The 22820-nt window shown below is 48.3% G+C and overlaps 1 protein-coding gene across 3 annotated transcripts; it reads right to left on the bottom strand.

The window, feature by feature from the left end:
• Nucleotides 1-494: 494 nt before the first annotated feature.
• Nucleotides 495-22087, bottom strand: IFITM10 (interferon induced transmembrane protein 10). Of its 3 annotated transcripts, none has more exons than XM_043549398.1 (5): nt 21013-22087; nt 18591-20052; nt 13987-14158; nt 12205-12628; nt 495-1564 (listed from the first exon to the last, which is right to left on the bottom strand). In XM_043549398.1, the coding sequence occupies exons 2-5, from the start codon at nt 18787-18789 to the stop codon at nt 1415-1417; spliced, it is 945 nt and encodes a 314-aa protein (XP_043405333.1). In that variant the 5' UTR covers nt 18790-20052; nt 21013-22087; the 3' UTR covers nt 495-1414. The 3 variants fall into 3 exon arrangements, with proteins under 3 accessions (XP_043405333.1, XP_043405332.1, XP_043405334.1); XM_043549397.1 differs by lacking the exon at nt 21013-22087 and adding an exon at nt 13705-13818 and having other exon boundaries at nt 13987-14280; nt 18591-18790; XM_043549399.1 differs by lacking the exons at nt 18591-20052; nt 21013-22087 and adding an exon at nt 13705-13771 and having other exon boundaries at nt 13987-14174.
• Between the last annotated feature and the right edge of the window lie 733 nt (nt 22088-22820).

A 22820-nucleotide genomic window follows, 5' to 3' on the forward strand; every position in this document is an offset into this window, starting at 1 on the left:
CATGTACTCCAGAGCGGCGTGTCCTCACTAGGATGGCGATGAACTTCACATGTGCCTGGTCAGGGGATTTAGAAGCCCCCAGATTTCCCCTAGCTCCTGGCACCTCTTTCCTCCCCTCTCCCAACTCCAGTCCCGACATTTTGCTGATACACAAGGTGGGAATTCTTACCTCCACTGGGTTCTAACCGGCACCATCCCCTCCCATGCCTGCCACTGTGGTTGCTGCTTGTGTATCAGTCCCCTATTGCACTGCCTGTCGAGCTGCTCCCTGCCTGTTATTTAACTTTCTTTCACTTTAAGTGAGGCTGCCCATTACTCCAGGCCCATCCACGTAGCCATCAAAGGTAGGGGATTATGGCTGTAGAGGCAAGTTATAGTGTCCAGCAGGAGTCTTAATTCTCTTCTCTGCCCCTCATTGGATTAATATGGGACCGAAGGGGGAAAACCCCCTAATCTGTGGCAATCTGTGAAAGTAACCAGAATGGCATCGGATGGGCAGAGATATTATCATCTTTATTGAAAGTTTACAGAAATACGGTAGGAGTCGGTATACAGGATATATGCAAGTTCTCCAAAGGTTGCCTACGTTCTCAGCATTTGCAGGAGATTCCATGGAGGAGTTTTGTTTTGTTTTAAATCTTTGGGGTTTATCGGGAGGCTTCAGGATTCTCCACTATGAACTCCCAAGGATAAAGCTCTCTGGGGACGGGGAATGGTAAGCTATTCTGGCCTTCAAATGAAATTCAATGAAAAAAAATGTATAAAAAGAGAAAAAGAACAAAATATCCATGGGAGTGAGGGGAAGGGGAGGAGAGAGAGAGAGAGAGAGAGAGAGGACGTGGTAGCAGCCTGAACACATTTGATATGTCCTGAATCTGCCCTGCATTACTCCTCAGTTTTATCTCGCAGAAGCAGGCATTTTTCCTCCCTCTCTTGAGCTCTAAATCAGTGCACATGCTTCCTGGTAGATCTGCAGTTCACCTCTCCCAATAGGGCTATTTGCTGTTTTCCATCTAAAACACAGCTCAGCGCTTGGGCTGCTTATGTAACTTTCATCAGCGGCTCGTCGATGACACAACGTTCTCTCTGACTCCTCGGCCGCCACCATGATTGCCGTGTCTAGCTACGCAGCTATTGGCTCATGTTGTGGTTAGTTCTAAGCTTTGCATGTTATCACATACTTTTGTTTATCATGAAAATAAATATTTTTCTGTAAAAAATGTAAAAGTAATTTCTTTTTCTACAGAAGTTCAAATACCAGTCAGGGTTGGAGGGGTGGGGGTTGCTTGGTGGGGTCTATTTTGTATTTATTTTTTTGCAATCAAGATGGATTGTTGTTTCATATCCTTGCTGGAGGAAATTCGGTGGACACTTCTGGCACTGAGGCATTTCGGCAGCGGCTGCTGGCCTCGCTCTAATAGTCAGTGAGCGGGTAGCGCAGGAAGATGAAGACGAGGATGATGCAGAAAGTGGCGAGTGCCGAGCTGGTGATGTTAAAAAGCCGGGCTGTCTTGGCATCTTCGACAGCTCCGTTCAGGTCATTGAGGAGTTTCTTATCCCGGACCTGAGACAAAAAGAATTTGGAGAGACATATATATATATAAAAAAAAGACAAGCAAACTAACCAGCTTAAAAGTGATATAAACAGGGGTCAGTGCATGTGGACACTTTGTACCTGTTTCTACTGCATTCAGAGTTTGAGTGTAATTCCTGGCACTATCGTGCATTCAGGTATGGATCCTGGGTGCACTATAGGGTGAATTCTAGCACTAGTGCATGCTTCCTATTGTATTCCGAAGGTGGGAGTGTGAATCCCAACACTGATGTGCTGGGGTTCGGGTCCCACTGCCTTTAGAGTGGGAACGCTGGCACTTGTTCCGTTGTGAATGTGCTTTCTACTGCACTCAGAGGCTGGGAGTGTGAAATCTGGCATTGGCTCCCACTGCAGTTAAAAGCCATGCACAATCCTACAGCATATTAATATGGCTGGGTTAACACTCTCCTTTGGCAGGTCCTATGCAGTTTACACCTACCAAGGCTACAACTGGCAGTTTTCAGCTGTAATGTCATGGTCTGATGTGCACCCTATTTCAGAGGCCGTGACTTTAAATGTGTCCATGTTGGGGGAGGACAGGATGGCTCTGAAGATTGGTAATGACCTTGTACACTCCTGAGTTTGACAACAGTCCAAGCTGATAGTGACCGAATGGTGTTATCGCCCAGCAGCTGGTCAGTAGTTTATAATATGCTGGTGCTCTCAGTCCAGTTTGTAACAGATGCGTGTCCGCACCACAAAACCACCACCACAACTGACACTGATTAGACCCTGGCCGGCAGTCTCAGCAAACAGGATAGGGACAGAATGGGCCTGGAGATTTACCTCTTCACTCCCAGAGGTGGTCAGAGCGGGGCAGCATGGGAACGCTGTCCTTGTTGCACCTGTTCCGTGGATGGAGGATTTCAGCCTCCAGTGCCTGCTGCTTCCGGCAGACCCTAAATTTGCTCTCAGAAATGTGAACACGGTTACGGTGCTCCTGTCTGAACACCAGATGTCGCTGGCAAGCCACATAAACCCCTGAGCCTGCACCACAGTCCTACCTAGAAAGAATCTAATGCCTTTATCGACCAAGAGTTTTCCAAAAATATACCAGGATTGATTTAAGTCATTTTTCAGCGATTTGCTCTGTAACGCTTGCAGCACTTACAACCCGACGCTGTCCTGGGAGCTTGACACGACTCACTGGACACAAGGCGGTAACGGCCTCCTCAGTCCCAGCAAATTGCTGTGTGATTCCAGCTCACGGAGGCCTGAAGCTCATTCCAGACCTTGGAGTAACGTCCCATGCATTCTAATATGTGGACTCTTCCACTCTGTTGCCCTGGAGGGGAGGGTCCTTTGTGAACGCACTCCCTGCTTTTATAACGCTTCCCCCGGGCTTCTGGGAAGGAGTCTTTCGCTGACATAAGGGTGCATGCGAGAACCTACCGCGGCGGTCAGTCAAACACGTGGCACATGTATGGTAAGTATCTGTACCTTCCTCCCCCACCCCCCATGGTGCATCTAGACCTGGAGAGCGTCTAGTGCCACGACCGGACTGTCGCCCACACCCAGCAGCAACAACTGAGAACAGCAGCAGCCAGATGGAGAATGGTGCAGCCAGAGCTGGGAAGTGAGCCACTCTCTCATGGGGCCTGTTGCTCTCCCTGCAGAGCACAGTAAGCACAAGAAAGCTCCTCCTTTTCAGTGCAGGGCCCAATGCAAAATCAGGGTGTGGGGCTTAAGGCAGACAAGCCCTAGTCGCTGCACACCTGAGGTCTGGGGAGGGAGGATTGTGCAGGTTAAGAATACAGGTTTCATTATCTTGGGCAGAAGGGAGTAGTTGTGGGAATCAAGCCCCAAAACACCATGTAGTGAGCACCAGAGCCCGCCACGGAGACAATCCTAATCTGTTGGCAAAGCTGCCAGCAGGGATCTCCCCATTATGAAGGGAGCTGGGCAGTATCCCACGGGGTCAGCCCCGCTCACCGGAATGAAAATCATTCAAGGAAGGTCCCAGGCAGAGCTACACTCCTGAGAGGCCGAAGGGGAGAGGGGACAAGTATTCATTGCTTGAGACAAACTCCTCCAGGGACACTTCTGCTCCTCCACCTCCCTCCTACTGGCCTCCCCTCACCATTCTTCTCTATTTCTCTCCAGGCCTCTCTCTCGTTCCTCTTCACCCCCCTATCCCCATTCAGATGCTTCCCACTAATCTCCTCTCCCTCCCCTCCCTTTCCCCATTTTTTCTTTCCTCCTTTTCTTCCTGCCCTTCCCTCCCCCCCGCCTCACCTTCTAACTTCTCTCCTTCATTCAGCTCCCATCTCCCCCCTCACCCAGAGCTGCCCTTTCCTCTCTTCCCCACTCTTGGCTCTTCCCTGCCTTCGCTCCTTCCGCTCCAGTTCTTGCACCGCTGAGCACTTTCACAGAGAGTCCCATGACTGCACAGATTACTGCTCTTCTTCCACCTCTGCCCTCCTCCCAGCTCACAAGATCTGCTTCTTCTCCCTTGTCAATTTCTGTGCTCCCAGCCCCTCTCCTCACACTCCTCTGTACCAGGAACGCCCTCCTGGACCCCTCTTCCCAGCACCTTCCCTCCTCCACTTCATCCTCAGCCCCCGATCTTACCAGCTTGCACATGTGTTCCGAGTGAGAATATCCATCAAGGATGCTCTTCTGCCACCTTCCCCAACCCTTCCACCACCCCTCCCACACTCTCCTCCTTCACCCTTGTTTCTGACTCTGATGTCTAACCCTCAGTGTGCCTTTGGTCACAGCCTGTCCTCCTGTCCCCATCTAGTCCTCTTCACCCTGGTTACGTCTCTGATTCCCTCCCTTATCACACTCTCCCCTCTGTCTCCTTCCCCCAGAGTACTATTGATTCTACAGTCCCAGCTGCTTCTCTAATGTCCACCTTCTCCTGAAAACTCCGCCAGCGTGCCCCATGATCTTGCCCTCTCCACTCTGGCTTGTGCCCTCTCTGCTCCACCAAAAATGTCTTGAGGGGTGGCATAATATGACCTACCTTCTCCGAGCAAATTCACAGGGAGTCTTCTCTAGCCATACTTTGCTTGAGCTCGCTACCGCCTTCGAAATATCTGAGCTTTCTTTTGCCTTCCGCTTTCTTCCCAAGTTCTCTTCTGACTTCTTTGATGGCTGCTTTGGCCTCCCCTTTGTTGGCACCTCATCCTCCCCTCTCCCTCTGTCTGTTGGACTCCTTCAGGGTTCTGTCCTTGGTCCCCTCCTCTTTTCCCATATGCTCTTGTGGCATCAGCTAGCACCTCTATTCAAACAATTCATTGTTATTCATTATCATTTATATTGTGGTAAAGCCGAGAGGCTCCAACCAACAGTCAGGGCCCCACTGGGATGGGCACAATATTCACATATAACAAAAAGACAGTCTCTGCCCCAAATTGTTTATAGTCTGATTAAGCTTCCTACAGCTTTCTGTCCTGGCCTCTCCTCTTCTGTCTGGGCTCACATCTCCAATGCCCACTTGGCGATGGCCCCTGGCAGCACATCAAAGTCAAGCTCTCTAAGAGTAGATGGACATTTCCTCCCCTTCCCTTCTCTGTCACCAGTAAGGAGTTGCCCATCCTCCTTGTATCCCAGCCTCACCACTGTCTCTCTCAATACTCACATGACCATTACTATGATATTTCAGTGCTCCACAAACATTAAAGCCTGTATCCTCACAACCCCTCTGGAAGGCAGAAGAACAGCATCTCGGAGGCACAGAGATGCTAAGTGACTTGCCCAAGATCACATAGGAAGGCTGGGGGTAGAGACAGGAATTAAAGTCAGAGCTCTTTTGTTCCCATCCAGTTCCTTAATCACAAGTCCATCCTTTCTCCATGTCACTTTATGAATGATAACAGCAATTCTAGAAGGGATTCTACCACAGGCCTTAAACCAACCTCTAATTATTGGAGATTCGGATAAGACCTAATGTGGGGGGCAGATTATCCCACATCTGACTGCTGCAAGGTCCCTATTCCTTCCTTTGAAGCATCTGGTGGCTAGCACTGTTAGAGATGGGATACTGCACTAGATGGGCCTTAGATCTGATCCAATATGTCAATTCCTATGTTTCTCTCTCCTTCCTCCCCACACCTCCATAGCCAGCCTTTTGTTAAATCCAGTCTTGCACTTTAACTTCACCAGATCCAGGTTCTCCTCTTCAGCTCCACTAATGGAACTTGTACCTGCCTTGGCCAACTTCCCCCCGGACAGTTGTCACCGCCTTCCCAGGCAGCTGCTCACCTCTCTCCCTTCAGCATATCTAGAATGCCAGCACTAATCATTTTCCTCTTCTGCTGTTCTGACCACATCACCGTCTGTCCTCTTCCACTCCTGTTCCTGGCTTCCTGTCTCATAGTTCATCAGCTTCAAGCTCCAATATCTCTGATCTCATTTTCTCCTACTGCCCAACTTTCTCCTATGTGCCTCCCAATCCTCTCTCCTCATCTCTCCCTTGTCTCTTTCTTGCACTCAGGCTTTGCACCTTCATGTGTTCTGGACTTGGAAGTCTCTTGTCTACTTCTTTGCTTAGTGTTCACTATCTTCTCCTTTTGACACTCCCTTTCTTCCAGGGATCTTTCCTGCCTTGGTTTCCTCAGCAACACTCTCTCCACAAACTCCTTTCCCTGATTTTAGGCCAGGCCTCGTCCCCCTCAGATCCTCAGGAGCAGGGGACAAGTCACATTGTACGGCTGTCAAGTACTGTGTTAGCATATCATGCAGATACATGCATTTTAATAATAATAATTCTGATATGACTGTATCTAATGCTGCTTGGGCTTTGCTATCCAACCTGCTGCTGGTTGCATGTAGACTGTGTGCACTGGCTGAGGGGGCCTGTAGACCCATCTCCTCCATATAGTACACCAATTTCTGCTTCTCTGCACACAAATAACTTCCCATGTAGGAAAGGAGGGAGAGTCTTGGATTGCTCTACAAATTGGTTGTAAGACCTCCAGCTCATGAGCACTTCTGGTACAGACTCTCCTCATGGACTAACACTAGGATCTTGTCTCATTGGCTCACTCTGTCACGGTACTGCTTGGGAAGCAGCTGGATTTAATTTTAATTCCTGAAAGCTGTTGGTCTTCTAAGACAGTTTTTCTCAACGACCAATCCCTGAGATCTTCGGGACTGGCAGGCACTGGTCCCTGAGATCTCCCTGACACTGTTTAGGCAGGCAGCAAGCCGGTCCCTGGTGTCAAAAAGGTTGAGAAACACTGTTCTAAGAGAATAAGAGAGGCTGATGTCTTTTCTCCTGGAGTCGTTACTTCCGTACACCTGCCTGAGAACTCAGGAGCTGCAACCTCCCTCATTCCACAGAATCCCCGGAGCTAGACCTCTTCGGCCATTCTAATGCCTTTCCCTCAAATGCAAAGACGCAACAGCCACACCCGCATCCCCAGCTGCTTCGCTCTAAATAGACAAGACTGACAAAATGTGGGAGGGGAGACAGAGAAAGGAAGTGCCCCAAATCACCCGCCGGGGCAGAGCCAGGAATAAGACCTAGGTTTCCTGATTCCCAGCCTTGTACCTACTCACTACACCTCACTGCCTCCCTATGGATAGATGTGCACTAAGACCTGATCTCCACTGGGAAGGAAAGAGGCTCCACAAAGTAAGCTCTTTGTCAGACACAGGTGTTGCTGCACCACTGTTGTTCTATTCATTTGCCTTTCCACTTTAAACTGCCATTAGTAGAGTTGGAGCAGTAAAAGGTACAATCAATATGGCTCCAGCACATACATTACTCATATGCAGAACTTATGTTCATTTACAGTGGAAACCAGGCTATATAAATGCAAGGATCTCAGATGCCCTGTAGCTCCCACATGCTCGGTGTGATGCATCTTTTGGCGGTAGCATAGGATCACCTGATGGAACACACACATGGGAAGATTTTTTTTTAAATCAGTAAAACCCTGGAACTACGGGTTGACACAGAAAGGAGTCTAGGTTCCTCATTTTCCTGATGTCCATATATGCATCCTGAAATTAGACTTCTAGAATAAAAATGGACTGTGATCCCGGCCTCCCTGATCTACTGCCTTTTTGTGTAATTGGTACATTGAAGGATTTGGCTTTCCCCAAAGGTCTCTTGTGATAAAACTGCTGGTGATTGATCTCTTAACAGTAAGTGCTGATGCATCATTTATTAGTGCTTAGAGCTGGGAAATACGAGAGAGGGGGAAGCAAGCTGAATATCCTGGGCAAAAGTCAAGGCCACAAAATTTGCTTTTGAAAAAACAAAACAAAACTCGTCTTCCTCGCCAAGTTTATCAGGTGGTGTTGGCATCAGTGCTGTGCTTGTACTAATGCCAGTGCTGACGTGGGCTTTCAAATCTCTCTGCACCCATGTCTAATCATTCCCTCCGCCCTCCTCCAAATACACACATCCATTCACAGCGAGGCACAGGTTTCCCTTTCCATCTCGCTGATGCTACAGACCAAGGAGTGCTGGGGCCAAATCCTCAGCTGGTGTAAACTGGTGCAGCTTCACTGCGGTCAACAAAGCTAGACCGATGTACACCAGCTGAGGATCTGGCCCCCTATGGGTTAGAAAGAGGGGGTATAAGTAAAGACCAGGTGTGCAGATACAAAGCTTATATCAAATACTTGGCTTGTATGTTGTAGCCCGTGCCCCTCCCTACTTGGTACGTTTCTCTGACTGAAAATGTAAGCTCTTTGGTGCAGGGACCAATGCACATTTTGGTGCTACTGCAGTGTAACAATCTACACACAGCGAGAGATCTATAGAGCTCTCTCTCCACATGCACCCTGGGAGGCATGAAGACAAAGAAAGATCAGAAGTGAGTGTATTATTTTCGAAACATTTTTAAAGGCAATATTAAAGCACACTAAAGGCCCTGATTCATCAAGGTACTTAAACATGGGCTTAGCTTTCAGGACAAGTAGTCTTAATGAAGCCAATGGGACGCTGCATTTTTGTTATTTAAAACAATGTTTCTTAGGGTTTTAAAAATGTTTACACTATTTGAAGTAAGTTTAAAGAACAAAATCTGGGGACCCTAAAGCCTTTAGTGCATTGGCTGCACCCTAGCCAGGAAATCACACAGCTGTGGTTCCCAGTGAAGAAACACCTTGGTTTTATTCATAATAGCAGCCCTGATCCCGCAGCCTCATTGACTCCACTGGGTCTCTACTCAGCATGGTGCTCCTTGAAGGACTGGGGCCTAAATCTGCGTTGCTAAACTTTGTTTCAGGGGACAAGAAGAAGGTCTAACTAACAGGACATTTTTCCCAGATATTTTCCTCATTCCAGTCTTTTCTTACCTTATGGGAAAGCCCTACAAAATGTAACAGAGATAGAGATGAAACCAATAGGGCTCTGTAGAAATGACTAACATCCTACAGCAACTAATAAAGAGTGTAGGTCTTTTACGCACTCGTGCATACACACACACACACACACTCAAAATAATTCCACAGCAGGGATATCATTCTCTATTAAATTCTATAGGATGGTTAAGACGACAGAAATGAACACATTTTCTCTTCCATTCTACAGGCCTTTCCTAGGGGAGTTCTTTTGCTATATCCAGATATTCCCCATTTTCTCTCGTATGCTGTCCTCCCCATCATGGCCTGAAATATCGTGGTCACTCTCTCCTTGCCATTCCTTGACTCTGTCCTGTATCTCTGAGGAACGTTATGTTTGCCGTTTTTATTCTGCCAAAGAACTGAAGATAGCAGAGATAGGAAAGACCTGTTGGGTCATCTAGTTCAGTGTTTCTCAATGACTGGTCCATGGACTGGCGCCAGTCTCCAAGATCTCCCTGACACAGTTTAGGAAGGCAGCGAGCTGGTTCTTGGTATCAAAAAGGTTGAGAAACCCTGGTCTAGTCCATCCCCTGCCGGAGCAGGACTGTGCCCTACAGCTAATTCACCACTGTCTGGTTCAGTTTAGTTGCATATTTCTCAAGTGATGGGGATTACCCCACTTCCAGCAGGAGACTGTTCCACAGACTGATAGACCATGGATTCCAATAGAGAGTGCCGTCTCCTGATCTTCAGCTTATATTTTCCTTTTCCTGAGTTCAGCCTAATTCTCTTAGTCATTCCTCCCCGCCCCACCAATGTTTCCCTTGTTGGGGAGAAGCATCCATGTTATTAAAGCAAATTTAAGCTAATGAACACATGGGGGGGGGCAGGGGAGAGGGGAAAAGCCTATTTCTTGCCCTATACTGGTGTGCCCATCCCACGGAGTGTTATGTGGTAAGCGAGCCTTCCATACCATCCTTGGTTGATGTTGGCAGTGGCCCTAAATGTCCTTGGGACAGCCCTGGCAATGGTAATGCTCAGCATTTGCATAGTCCTTTACATTCAATGCACTTCACAAACAGCAGTGAGTTAAGCCTCCTGACACCCCTGCAAGGAAGGTGAGTGAGCATTCTCATCCCCATTTTGTGGATAGGGAAACTGAGGCATAGAGAAGGTAAGGGACTTCCCAAGGTCACCCAGTGAGTGGCAATCAGAGTCCCTGTGCTCAGTGGTCTAGGCCACACTACCTCTGCTATAACAGAGCCCCAGGGCCTGGCTGGTTCAGAAGCAGCCTCCTTGTATTCTTGTGGAAATCACAGTCACTGGAGTTAGATGGGGTTAATTGATCTGTTTCTGTGATGAAATCCCTCTGTACACTGGCCTTCCTGTAAATGCTGCCTGCCAAAACACATCTACTAGATTCCTGTCCCTGAGGCAACCCAAACGATGACACATTCAGGGCCACCCAGGAGCCTGGGGCTTGGTCTCATTTACATATATAATTATCTAATTGCTTTTATGAAAAACAACAACAACAAAAAAAACCCTCCAAACCCTCAGACCCTCTCTTCCTTGACAGATGATTGGATACTGCTTGCTGGCTCAGTTCACCAGCAATGAAATCCTGCAGCCCAGCTGGTCTGTTCTGATCGGCAGTTACAGGGAATAATTACGGAAGGTTTCATGGACTCAAAGGATAGCGTTACCTTATGAGAGTGTTACCTTACAGACACGCAGAGGTCTGGAGCCCTCAGAGAAGAGTAGCAGACTGGGGCAACTGGCCTCTTAGAATCAGACTGACTTCATTTCGAGGGTGATCCAGAAAACAGAGAGCAGGATACAGGCTGGACACCCTTGAACTACACAGGTCCCACTCTCCGTGAGCTGCACACTACATGCTGGCTCCCAGTTCATTCATGCATCTATTTCCATTCCTCCCTTATGAAGCCCTCCACGGTCTTCCATCACCTTAGTTAGCAGACCTTATTTTCACATTCCTGGCAGGTCTCCAAGGCTGGCCTTATGATTTAGGGGACCCTGGGGAGAATCAGGCCATGAGCTGCTTTCCTCACTGCTGCTTTAGCCAGAGCCAAGGAAGGAAACAAGTTGTTTCATGACTTTCTGGTCCCACTGCTAGAAGAGGAGGTGGGGCCGTGCTCTGAGTGGCAGAACTTATAGAGGATGGGATGGGGGGAGACACAAAAAGAGCTGGGGCACAAGTGGCTGCTTGGTGTGTTTGTGCTTAAAGCCAGTCCCATCGGTCTCTCAGGTCCTCCAGTTTGCACAGTTGCTCTTTTTCCCTCCTTCTCTTTGGAGCCCTCACTATCCCCATACTCCAGAAAGCACTCACTAAGGACCTGATCCAAAGCCTGCTGAAATCAACGGAAGGACTCCCACTGAGTCCAGATTTAATCAGGCCCCTAAGGACTTCTTAAAAAACTGACTTCCTTTTCCAGTATTGGGCCAGATCTTTGACTTAGCATAAGTCACCAGAGTTCCACCGCAGTCAGTGGAGTCACTGATTTACACCATTTGAGGATCTGGCCCAGTGCCTTTAGCTAAACCACCTTACGTAGAGCCTCAGCATGCTGGTACCAGACTGATGTGAGAGGCTTTAGTGCGCCAAACACAGGACTGCCAGCCAGGATTTCCAGGAGTCTATTCCAAGCTCTCACATGGACTTCTTCTGGGACCATCACCAAGTCGCCACAGTGTTCCTGTCTGCAAGATGGGGAGAATACTATCTCCCCCTTACCCCCCCGCAGAAACATTGCCAGGCTGAATTAAGTTTGATTTGTAAAGTACGGGGAGGATGTAAAGTGCTTATCATCATCATACACCTGGGAGCCCTCAGTAGCCTATGCATTCAGGATTCCCCAGCACCAGTTGAAGCCCTCTCCTATGGCGATGGGGGTTGCCCCACGCAGGTCTCCAGATGCTGAAGGATTCTGGCTACCTGGGGAGGAAGTTGTTTGTCCTCCTGTTAGAAAATTCAACTGTTTCTAATTCTCAGAATTACGCTATAACCAACCCCCAGACGAGTGAGAATTGTCAATCTCCAGTCACAATAAAAGCCAATTCAGAGCCATTGTCACTGATTCCACTCATCTCTCTATCTCAGTTCTTCTGTGGTGCCCATTACCTTGGTATCTGAGTGCCATGGATACCCACACCACGCACAAAACAACATTTCCATTCCCAAGATCTCCCCTGACAATGCGTATTAACATGACCGGGCCCGATCCTCCGCAGGGGTAAACTGGCATTGCTCTGCTGACTTCAACAGCCATGACACCGATTTACCCCAGCTGTGGCTCTGGCTCAGTGCGTTCCCCACAGGGTGGCTTGCAATCAGTACTTACTTTCAAAGAATAGGCCAAGGCGATGAAGCCGAGACAGCAGAAGTTGAGGTATACAAAGTTGAAGATGGACCAGAGATAGTAATCATTCACCTCGGTGGTGTCTGGGTAGATCTCAATCACCGTCGTAGGGTTAGTCATTGTCTTCTTCTCGACAGAGTGTTTGCACTGGACAGCTGGCCGCAGGCTGTCCCCTTTGCAGCTCTTGTTCTCCATGAAGCAAACAGCAGAAGAGGGAGATAGGGCAGGTGAAGCTTGCGGGATGGCGGGGGGCTTGGGAATGCCAGCAAAGCAACCCTGCTGGGGGGGTCTCTGAATCCAGAATGCTCCGTCAAAGGGACACGGCGGGCCCAACGGGGGTTCCTGTGTTCTCTCCGTGGTGGCTGTTGTAAATTTACCAGATTGTATCCTGGCAAAGTGAAATCCCCTGTGAAAGATTGGGGGTGGGGAGGGGAGACGGTGAATGACGGGGATGGAATAAAGCAGGGGGGGACCGAGGAGACAGAGGGGGCGAAATGGAGGAGAGGGAGAAGAGAGAGAGAGGAGAGACAGAGGGATAGAGGAGAGATTGGGGAGAAGAGAGAGGGAGTAGGTGGAGGGGAGGGAGGAGAGCAGGGTAGAGGAGGGGGAGGAGACAGAGAGTAGTATTTACACTCGTGTACCACAAAGGAGCATTCTCCTGCACACTGAGCAGTCTGTAATGAATGCAGCAGTGGAATAGTCCCTGCTCTCCATGCAGCTGGGTGTCCCAGCTCCTGCAGCATGCTCCGTCTCCCCCCCCTTGCAGAATAGCCGGAGAGGTTGAGGAGCTTCTGACATCTGTCACCCTCTTCCTCTGCTCCCACTGTCCTACATTATCGCCGCCAAAACCCCCAGCAATAACGTATGTGGCTCTTGCCTCACTTGGCCCCCCAACTCCCCCCCATCAGCTGGAATGGGAGACAGTGGCTGCTTTCGTCTCTTTATAAGAAAGAACAGAAAGAAAGAAAGAACAACACGTCCGAAGAAAGGGGAGGGGAGGTTCCGAAGAGAGTTTCCAAACAGATGCCGTTCCAGCGTTTCCCCCCCTCCCAGCCCTGTCCATCCATCCATCCATCCATCCGGGCCCTGCTGCTCTCTGTCCCATTCCAGGATCGAAGCTGGTTGCTGGGGGGAGGTTAAATGATTGTCAATCCAGCCGGCCGTTCAGCCGCAGCAGAGCTTCTCTCTCTGCTTTTCTCTCTCTTTCTTTTTTTTTGCTGAGTCCTCATCTCCCTGGGATTCCTGATGTAACTGAATTTCCCATTTCCTTTAGTCTGTCAGCAGTTTTTCCTGCTTGGCCAACCCCGAGGCGAGAGGCGGAAGAACGGGCGAGGACAGAGGGTGGGCTGGGAAGAGGCTGTCTGCTGCTCCCCACCCCATTAGCTGTGTAATTAGCAGGAACCATCTGCCTCTAGCCACCCGCCTGTCCATCCATCCGTCTCCTTGGGAAAGGCGCAAGAGGAGAGAGCGAGGGATACTCACAAGGAGGAACGCAGGGAGTTGCTGCATCTCTGGCTCAGGACTGCCTCCGGCTCTTCTTTCTTAATAACTGGAGTTGGTGAAGGAGGGGAAGCAGGGGGGTGGACAGTGGGGGGGCTGGGGAGGAAAGAGGTCAACTAGCGTCCCTCTGAAACAAACAGTTCAAGGCGCACATGCTCATTACAGCCTTTGGGCAGGAGAGCACCACGTAATCTCAGTCACCGATGCTCTTTTTCCTCCCGGCCCAGGAGCATGACCTTCTGGTTCACGTTTCCTTGCACCTACCTGCCAGGAAGGCACATCTCCCAGGTGCATGGCTCAAGGGCGTGGGCATTGGTTCCCGCGCTCGCTGGGAAGATCACCTCAGACAGATGCCATCCACAACCCCCATCGAGATACTGAAGGAGAGATTTCGATGCAGCCTTAACTATGGAGTCGCTGCCGAGGCCTTGGTAACCTAGACCAAACATATACACGCCGTACAGGGCTGTCTGGTCAACCAAACGCTGGGAGCACAAGTCTAATGCGGGGAGGGTGTTCAGCGGCTTTTGCGCTCCAGTCACGGGGAATGGAGAGATTCTGCATGCAGGGAGAGACACATGCACACACAATCAAAACAAGAGAGAAGCACCCCCAGGCCAACAGCAGCTGGAAGCACACAGGAAACAGTGCGCTCAGCTGCAGAGAGGATGAGATGGATGGACATCATTAAGGGTGGGAAAAGCCAGGAAGGGTTGGGATCTGGGTCCGGTTTTCTGCGCATCCCTGTTGTTGGCAGGGGTTCAATTAAACGGTTCCCATCTCTGCTTTCTACCTATCCCAAAAGCTACATTGAAACAACCCAGCTCACCCAACCTCACAACCTAACGACCTCACTTTGTGGGGTGGCCAATGCAGCAAGGAAACAATTTTCAGATTGTCCCAGAGGGGACAAACCTAAAGGTGGTGCCCAACAAGGCCACTAACGGCCTCCTGCAGTGGTGGATCATGATGAAGACAGATTGCATCCGGTCCTCTTTGGCTGGAAGGCTGGTGGCTCCAATTTGTGGCACTGGGTAGGGTAGGGAAAGCAGTAAAAACGAGGGGATGCTTGTGTTGAAATGATAATTAAAGAAAGGACTGTAAGACACATGAGTGGCTAGGTTATGAGAAAAGAAAAGGAGGACTTGTGGCACCTTACAGACTAACAAATTTATTTGAGCATAAGCTTTCGTGAGCTACAGCTCACTTCATCGGATGCATTCAGTGGAAAATACAATGGGGAGATTTATATACATAGAGAACATGAAACAGTGTGTATGGTAACACCCATTGTTTCATGTTCTCTGTGTATATAAATGAGCTGTAGCTCACAAAAGCTTATGCTCAAATAAATTTGTTAGTCTCTAAGGTGCCACAAGTCCTCCTTTTCTTTTTGCGGATACAGACTAACGCGGCTGCTACTCTGAAACCTGTCATAGGTTATGAGAGTGGTTCACCAGCACGGCTTCTGAGGTAAAGTTCTCCTGAGGATAACATAACGGCTAACAGAGAGAAAACAAAGAGAAAGAATAATCTATTTTCAAGATGGTGAAAAATTAACAGCAGGGAGCCACAATTTTCCATGTAAGGATTTGTGCTTTTAATATTATCATTTACGATCTGGGAAAGGGAATGAACAATAAGGTGGGAAAATATTGCAGTGACACGCAATTATTTAGGTACGTCAAGACGAGAGAAGGTACTTGAGACCTAGAAAGCGAGGTGAATGGGCAGATGATTACCACTATTGACCAATGTAATGTACTTTGCGATGTTGTAACTATGTTGGTCCAATGATTTTTCAGGTCTGAAGAAGTGCTCCGTGTAAGCTCAAAAGCTTCTCTTTCGCTGACAGAAGTTGGTCAAATATTCCCTCACCCACCTTGTCTCTCAATGCAACGTAATGTACATAGAAAGGGAAACTCTGTACATAGAAAGAGATACTCTGAAGTACTCATACACATTGCTGGGTTCTAAATTAACTTGACACCTGGAAAAATACCTGTGGGTAACTGGACAGTTGAATCAAAACCTTTGCTCAACGTAGAATGGAAACAAAATGTTGTGATGTATAAGGAAAGGAGTGAAAAATAATATTCAAACTACTGTTATGTTGAAAGGTGCTAATGGCTGCCACCACGTGAGTCTCAGGCTCTGTCTACACCAACACTTTTATCGGCCAAACTCTTGCCGATCGGGGGTGTGTGTGGAAAAAACACTCCCCTGACCGACATAAGTTTCACCAACAAAAGCACTGGTGTAGACAGTACCACATCAACAGGAGACGCTCTCCCACCGACATAGCTACTGCTGCTTGTTGGGGGTGGTTTAATTATGCTGGCAGGAGAACTCTCTCCCATCGGCATAGAGTGGCTACACGGGAGACCTTATAGTGGCAGAACTGCAGAGGTACAGCTGCAGCTCAGTAAGCTCTCTAGTATAGCCATAGCCTTAGATCCAAAGGCAATCACAGACCTCATTAAAGCCAATGGGTGTGCCAAGTACTCTCAACAGAAGGAGCAATCAAGCCGCTTTATGTACTAAAAACTACTGCAGACTATTAGGGGTGGAATCACCCAAGGCACTAGGCAGGTCAGAGCTAAGCCATGTGAATTGGGGGTTGCTCCTTCTGTATGCAGGGGAACAGGACTTTTGTGCACACTCTTTGTAAATAAACAGGATTGCTCCATTGATACCCGAGTCCTATCGTCAATTTCTCCCCCTAATAGAAAACCACCTGCAAAGTCCCAAATACTGGGCCAAGGGCAACAATATTATAATGCCATTATATACATGAGTGGGATGTCCTCATTTTGAATACTGTGCTCAATTCTGGTCAATCCATCTCAAAAAGTATAAATAGAAGGGGATGAAATACAGGCAAGGAAAATTATTTGACATATGGGGAGACTTCAGTAGGAGAAAATATTGGAAAGACTAGGATAGTTTAAAAGTATACAGAATAAATTGATCAAAGGAAATACTTTTTCATATTATGTACAATTAAACTGTGGAACTCACTGCCACAAGATGTTATTGAGGCAGGATTCATAAAAGGATTAGACATTTATATGACTAATGAGAACATCTACAGACACATTAGATGGGGAAAAATTATACGGGATATAAATTGGCAAGGGTTAAAAAGAAACTTCCCGTTTCATAATTGTCCTTTATAGCATTATTTGCACCTTGCTCTGAAGCAGCTGGTACTTGCAGTTGTTGGAGGCAGGATGCTAGACTAGATGAAACACTGCTCTGATCTGGTGATGTAGTCCTTATGTTTCTATACAGACAGGGCCATCAGTTCACCTGCATTTGGAGTGCAACACACCAAAAAATTACTCCATCACCCATTCATCCTGTGAAACCTGGAACTTGTTCTGAGGAACAAGTAAGTAGGTGAGGCAAGAAAACTGGAGAGAAATGATAGTGCTGTGGAGAGGGGACTGGTGCAGAGACAGGACCAACAAGACTGCTTTAGAAGTTGAGAGGAGAGACTCAAAAGTTGGGGGGCTGAGGGAGAGGGGAAGAGGCTGGTACCGAGAAAGGAGAATAGGCGGAAAGAAAAAAACACAGAAGGTGAAAAATGGACTGGGGAAGAGAGGCCAGATCCAAACATGTTAGAAAGCGAGGGAGAGAAAGATGGGCCTTTAATCAAAAATAATCAACTAACGGAAATACGGGCACTGAGAACTACTGAATTAAAACCTGAGATGGAGAAGAAAACCTAATGAATAGGAAGAATAAAAGGAAAGAAGAGGAAATAGCACAGCTAGGGAGACAGGACAGGATCTCCTGTCTAAATATCATGGTCTGTTTGCTTTATCCAATATTCTGGCTCAGTAGCTGGATACTGTTGGAAGCCGAGGCTGGTTCCCCCAAAGAAGCGAGTCTGATGTGACGTTGAAAGTAAATCAGGGAAACCGGTTTATTTCTGTGAAAAGCCTAGACAGAGAAAGGGCTGAGGTCTGCAAGACAGGGGTGCGAGCCGCCCACGCTCCACAACCACAGCTACCACCCCTTCATCAGACAGCCTGAACCCTTATGCTGCCTGGCAGGCAATGAGTTAGTGCCCCTCCAGGCAGGGCTTCTCAGGTGTTGCACTATCAGGTGTGATCACAGCAAAGGAGTTTAGGCCCAGTGTTCCCGTGCGCTGGAGACAACGTTCATACAGAGCAGCTGTTGATGAGGAAGGAGAATTCTGAAGTGCACGTAGCTACAGCAGCTCAGCGTTACCCTGGCGCACTCCAGAGGGACGCTGGAGCTTGTTTGTGGTTGCAGAGATTATCCAGACTGGACTGAGCCAGACTATAATTGGACAGTGACCTGTCAATCTCCCTGGGGCTCAGGTGGGTACAGGCTGTGGCAGGGGAGGAAGAGGCTCAAGGAGATAGCCTCCATTCCCCCTTGAGCTCCTCACCACAGTGCTGCCTGCGGGCAAGGCTTGGAGACTATTGTTTTTGCCTGCCCCTGGTGGCTGGGTGGGCACCTGTGGGAGAAGCATTGTGGGCAGATGAGGAGAGAGTCTCCCTGCCCTCAGGGCCAGTCCCCACTAGCAGGGAGGAGTGACTGCCAGGGAATCCCTGATCCCTGCAGCCCTAACTGGGTGTACGAGAAACCAGCTGCAGCTGGAACACACACACACAGAGACACACACGTACGTACATACATACGTATGTTCGTATCTGACAAAAAATATTCCTCAGGTAGCCATTTGCATTTTCTTATTTTCCAGATTCTAACAAAAAAGTAAGGCAAGAAATTCAGGCCCCACCAGGGGGACTCAGTCCCATGGCCTGGGAAAGCCTGCTTAGGGGATCATTATGGCACGACTGTTTACGACAACAGCAAGAGAGAACGTTTACCTGGGTGTGGCTGGGAAGGTGTGCAGAGGAGTGGGGTGACACCGCCTGTCCAGATCTGACTCCATTCCTTTGCTATCCACCTCCCTGGTTTTCTTTTGTGTAAAGTTGACAGCTGACCTATGCTCTGAGATTTATGTGGAAAGCCACACAAGGAGAAAGCAGCGAACAGCAGCCATGGAATATCAGGCCGTATTTCCATTCTGAAGCAGGTGTGGATGCCATCACAAACTATGGGAGCAGAGTTTGAGTCATGGGAGCCCCTGAGCTGCAATCTCCTCTTCTGTCACTGCTGCAGCTCTCATTTCCTCCTTTCACTAATATAAAGGCCTGCGTGTTTCCCTCAGAGAGTTAGGTTTCCTTTAACAATCTATTGCTTATTGCTATGGAACTGAACGTTTACATTTTACAAGAGTCCCTAATGTGCCATTGTGCCAGAAGACGCATAAAACTCTATAGGCTCTCCGGAACCACAGGTTCAATTGCCAGCAGCATCAACTCATGCCTCCTATAGACTCCATAGGCCTGATTCTCAGTTACCCTGTCCCTGTGCTTAAGGCAGGGCTGCAGGAGAAGGGGCATGGGCGGCTTTATGCTGTATTCACACACTCGGTCCTCTAGGGTTATTCTGGGGCCTACCTGGCCACCAGCGTAAGTCAGAGCAGCCTCAGGGTTGCTTGACTTACACCGCTGCTTCCCAGGGCCTTCTGTGGTGTTTGAGAAGCAGAGAATAGCCGGAGAGGGTAGTGCACCTTGGCCATTCCCCTTCCCTGCCCTCCACACTAAGAGCTGGGAGTGGGACAGCAGCAAAACTCTGATGCCAGGCCCCCCCCCACGGCACAGTGGGTATTCTCAGAGAGCTCTTTCCATCCCCTGTAAGGTCCCTTTATGCTGCCAGTGTGCACCTAAGAATGGGGTCCAATGGAGTTTACTACATACATGTGGCTCTTTCAGATGAGACTTTAAAAACCAAGGTCCTGTCTGCTCTGCCTAGGTACCACAGCACCACATACGTCTGCTCATTGGCTCTAGATTCCTGGCCAAAAAAATCCTAGTCACTGCTGTATAGTACACTAGCACCAGCTGGCTGCCACCATCCCATGCCAGAGGTGGCAGCTTTTCAACGATGCTGTGTGTCCTGTATACAAGGCCTGAGCCAAAGCCCACTGAAGCCATTGCTGTGTTTCCTCCCCTGAAAACTTGACCAGTTCAGTCCTTCATAACTCTGCCCAAGAGAGTTATGTAGGACTGAACTGCTCAACTTTTCAGGGGAGGAAACAGCAGCAATCCTATGGCGCCCCTTTCCTAGCCCCACTCTTTGAAATTCTCCCTATTGAATGCTAAGCAAGCTGAACAATAATATTGTTTGACGTTTGGAAGGGTGAGGCCTCCTCCCCCATGCTTTCTCTCTCCTGTCCTCTAGCTTTTAAGCTGCATTCCACTTCTCTTCCCCTCCCAAAGGAACCTAAAAATAAAATAAAAAAAAAAATCAGAGGAAAAAGAAAACAACTAACCCCAAGACAAAAGTGCTTCATCATTTGTTTTTAGTAAAAAGAGTTTCTAAAAGTAAGAGATTGTCTTCTAGATACTGCCTGAGTGTCTAAGAGTGTTGCCTCCATGACCATGGGGCCAGATCTTCCATTCATTTACATGAGCTCTACACTGGTGTAATTGCATTGACTTCAGCTGATTCGTTGCTTAGTATTAAGTAATTCACTGCTTTGCAGCAGGGTCAGCAAGAGGAGAATTGGACTCTTGGAGCTAGAGTATCATATTTGCTGTTCTGTACATGTTGTGTGTACTGTTTATCTCCTCTGTGTTAAGTGGAAAATTTTAATACAGATGAAGTTATCAACTAAGTCAAATGAATTTAGTTGTGGAGAGACAATGCAGTAAGTGGAGGGAGGTGGCAGGGGAAGGGCAAATGAAGCAGGTTGTTAATGTTAAAATTGCATTGCAGAAATTAGTGAAATAATGTTGCAGTGCAGGACACAGGTTGAGAGTGGTGGTGGGCACTGAGCCACCTGGCCAGCAGGGGTAGAGAACCTTGCCCCAGGTGTAAATGAGGTGCAGAGTACTGGAGAATCAGACATCGTGTGGGCATTCTGGTGAATTTCAGGGTGTTTTGATATGAATACGGGAATGATCAGGGCCTCCCAGTGATGGGCTGCAGTGATTGTTAAAGGCTGGCTCCTCTACAAGACCAAAACTGCACTAACCCCACCCTCCTCCGCTGCCTTGGTGCTGTGGCCCAATGCAAGTTGCACACATGTTTTAAAGCATGAGCTCAGCATGCCACTGGCACAACACTACACCTGGGAGCACCCCAGTGGGGTGAGGAAACATCCAAAAACCTCTGCTGGGGGGGCACCAGGCTGCACAACTTTCCCATCTCCTCCCGCAACGGGCCCCATCTCCTTCTTACCTCTTGTCTCCGGAAGGCAGGCTGGCGTGCAGGCGTGAGACAGGCAGCGGCCCTCTGGCCCCTTCCAAGGTGATCCGAGGCCAGGCCTGTTCTCCTCTCCTATAGCTTTGTGAGCCCTCCCCTCTGCTCTCCCCATCCTGTCACTTTAATGGCCTGATTTTCAGAGGGGCTGAAAATGGGATCGCAGTGGGAGCTGAGCACCTTTGAAAATCAGGCCATTGTTGTGACTCCCCTTCCTTTCTCCCTCAGCCAGCTGTGGCCCCCCTCGTCCTTTCCTGTCTTGAGTTTCTCTTCCCCTTCCTTCTCTGCCCTTTCCCACTTCCCTGAAGGAAGCTGAAATCCCACTAGCTGCTGAGGATGGAGAAAGCACTCAGAGCAGTACAACCAGTAATTACTGCCAGCCTTTGGAGGCTACCGCAGTGAAAACAGCATCTCCTAGTGGCACGATGAGCAAATTGCTGTGGGGAAAACCTGTGTTTTCAGGCCTAGCTGCCTGGAATAAACAGCCTGATCAGAGGACAGCTGCAAAAACCCAGTGGCCACCAAATGGAGCCTGTTAGCTCATATACACTCTGGCATCTAGGGGTAAAGATGAGCCGGGCAGAAAAAAGGGAAAAGGAGGAGCTGTGCTGCTTGGCTAGGTTGTTTTTCACTGGCTCATCCTTTTTATCAGTTATTGTTATTTATTTGTATTGTGGGACTACGTTGGAATCCCAGGACCAGGACCACGACCGCATTGGGCTCAGCGCCGTACAAACAGACAGTCCCTACCTCAAAGCGTTTACAATCTCTTTTGTAGCAAAGGGCTCCACCAGCTTGACAATCCCATTTCAAAAGTCAATCATTCCCTTTGTCACTAATTACACCAGAAATAATTAAAACCAACCACCCAACCAAAACAAGAACCAATCAACCAACCCCCATAAAAATAAAATAAATCTAATTCCCCATTTCGTTTACTGTGTGTTTAATTTTTTCCATTTCTCGCCATGTAGACTCTGAAATGAGTTTAGGCCCAGATTCTGCAGCTAGATCCATGCAAGCAGGCTCTGGTGCCTGTACTAATCCCCAACGGATCGGTTCCAACCTTGCTTATAGCTAGTTTTGTAATTTAGCTCTCATCAAAGGCTAAAAAGATCAGGAAACCATTTCTAGTCACGTTAGGTTTTGTTTCCCCTTTTTTTTTTTCAATCTAAATTTTGGGCCTATTCTTAAAGTACGTGCCAGACAGTCCCTTTTTAGGTGAGTTATTTTCTTCAGCAAGGCCTAGCAATCCTAGCTCTCCCCTTAATGTTAACTAAGTAGAGGGTGACCAGTAGGAGAACGATCAAAACGAAACCATGGACCCAATAAGGCATGTTAAGATCACTTCCGTCACTTGCTTCCATCTTTCCTTCAAAATGTAACTGCTTTGGCCCCAGTTCTGCATTAGTTCACCTGAGGAGCTCTTTTTAGGCTTAGGGCTTTAAAAGGTCTTTGAGGCAGGTACCTTGCCCTCATATTTATATTAATAAACATTTGGCAATTGAGTACATCTTTTTTCCTGGGCTGAGCATTGCGTGTTTGATAGGTATTTATGGGGACTCCTTTCATACTATAGATGCTAATTTAGGGAAAAAGTTGATTTTGTGGTTAAGGCACACAGCCTTCCTGTGTGACCTTCGCCAAGTCACTTAACCTCTTTGTACCTCAATTCCTTATCTGTAAAATGGGGATAATACTTCCCTTTGTCTGTCATGGCTGTTTAAATAATAAACTCTTCAGGGCAGAGATTGACTCTTATTTTGTTTGTACAGCACCAAGCACAG

Source organism: Chelonia mydas, chromosome 6 (assembly GCF_015237465.2).
Source record: "Chelonia mydas isolate rCheMyd1 chromosome 6, rCheMyd1.pri.v2, whole genome shotgun sequence".
NCBI lineage: Eukaryota > Metazoa > Chordata > Testudines > Cheloniidae > Chelonia > Chelonia mydas.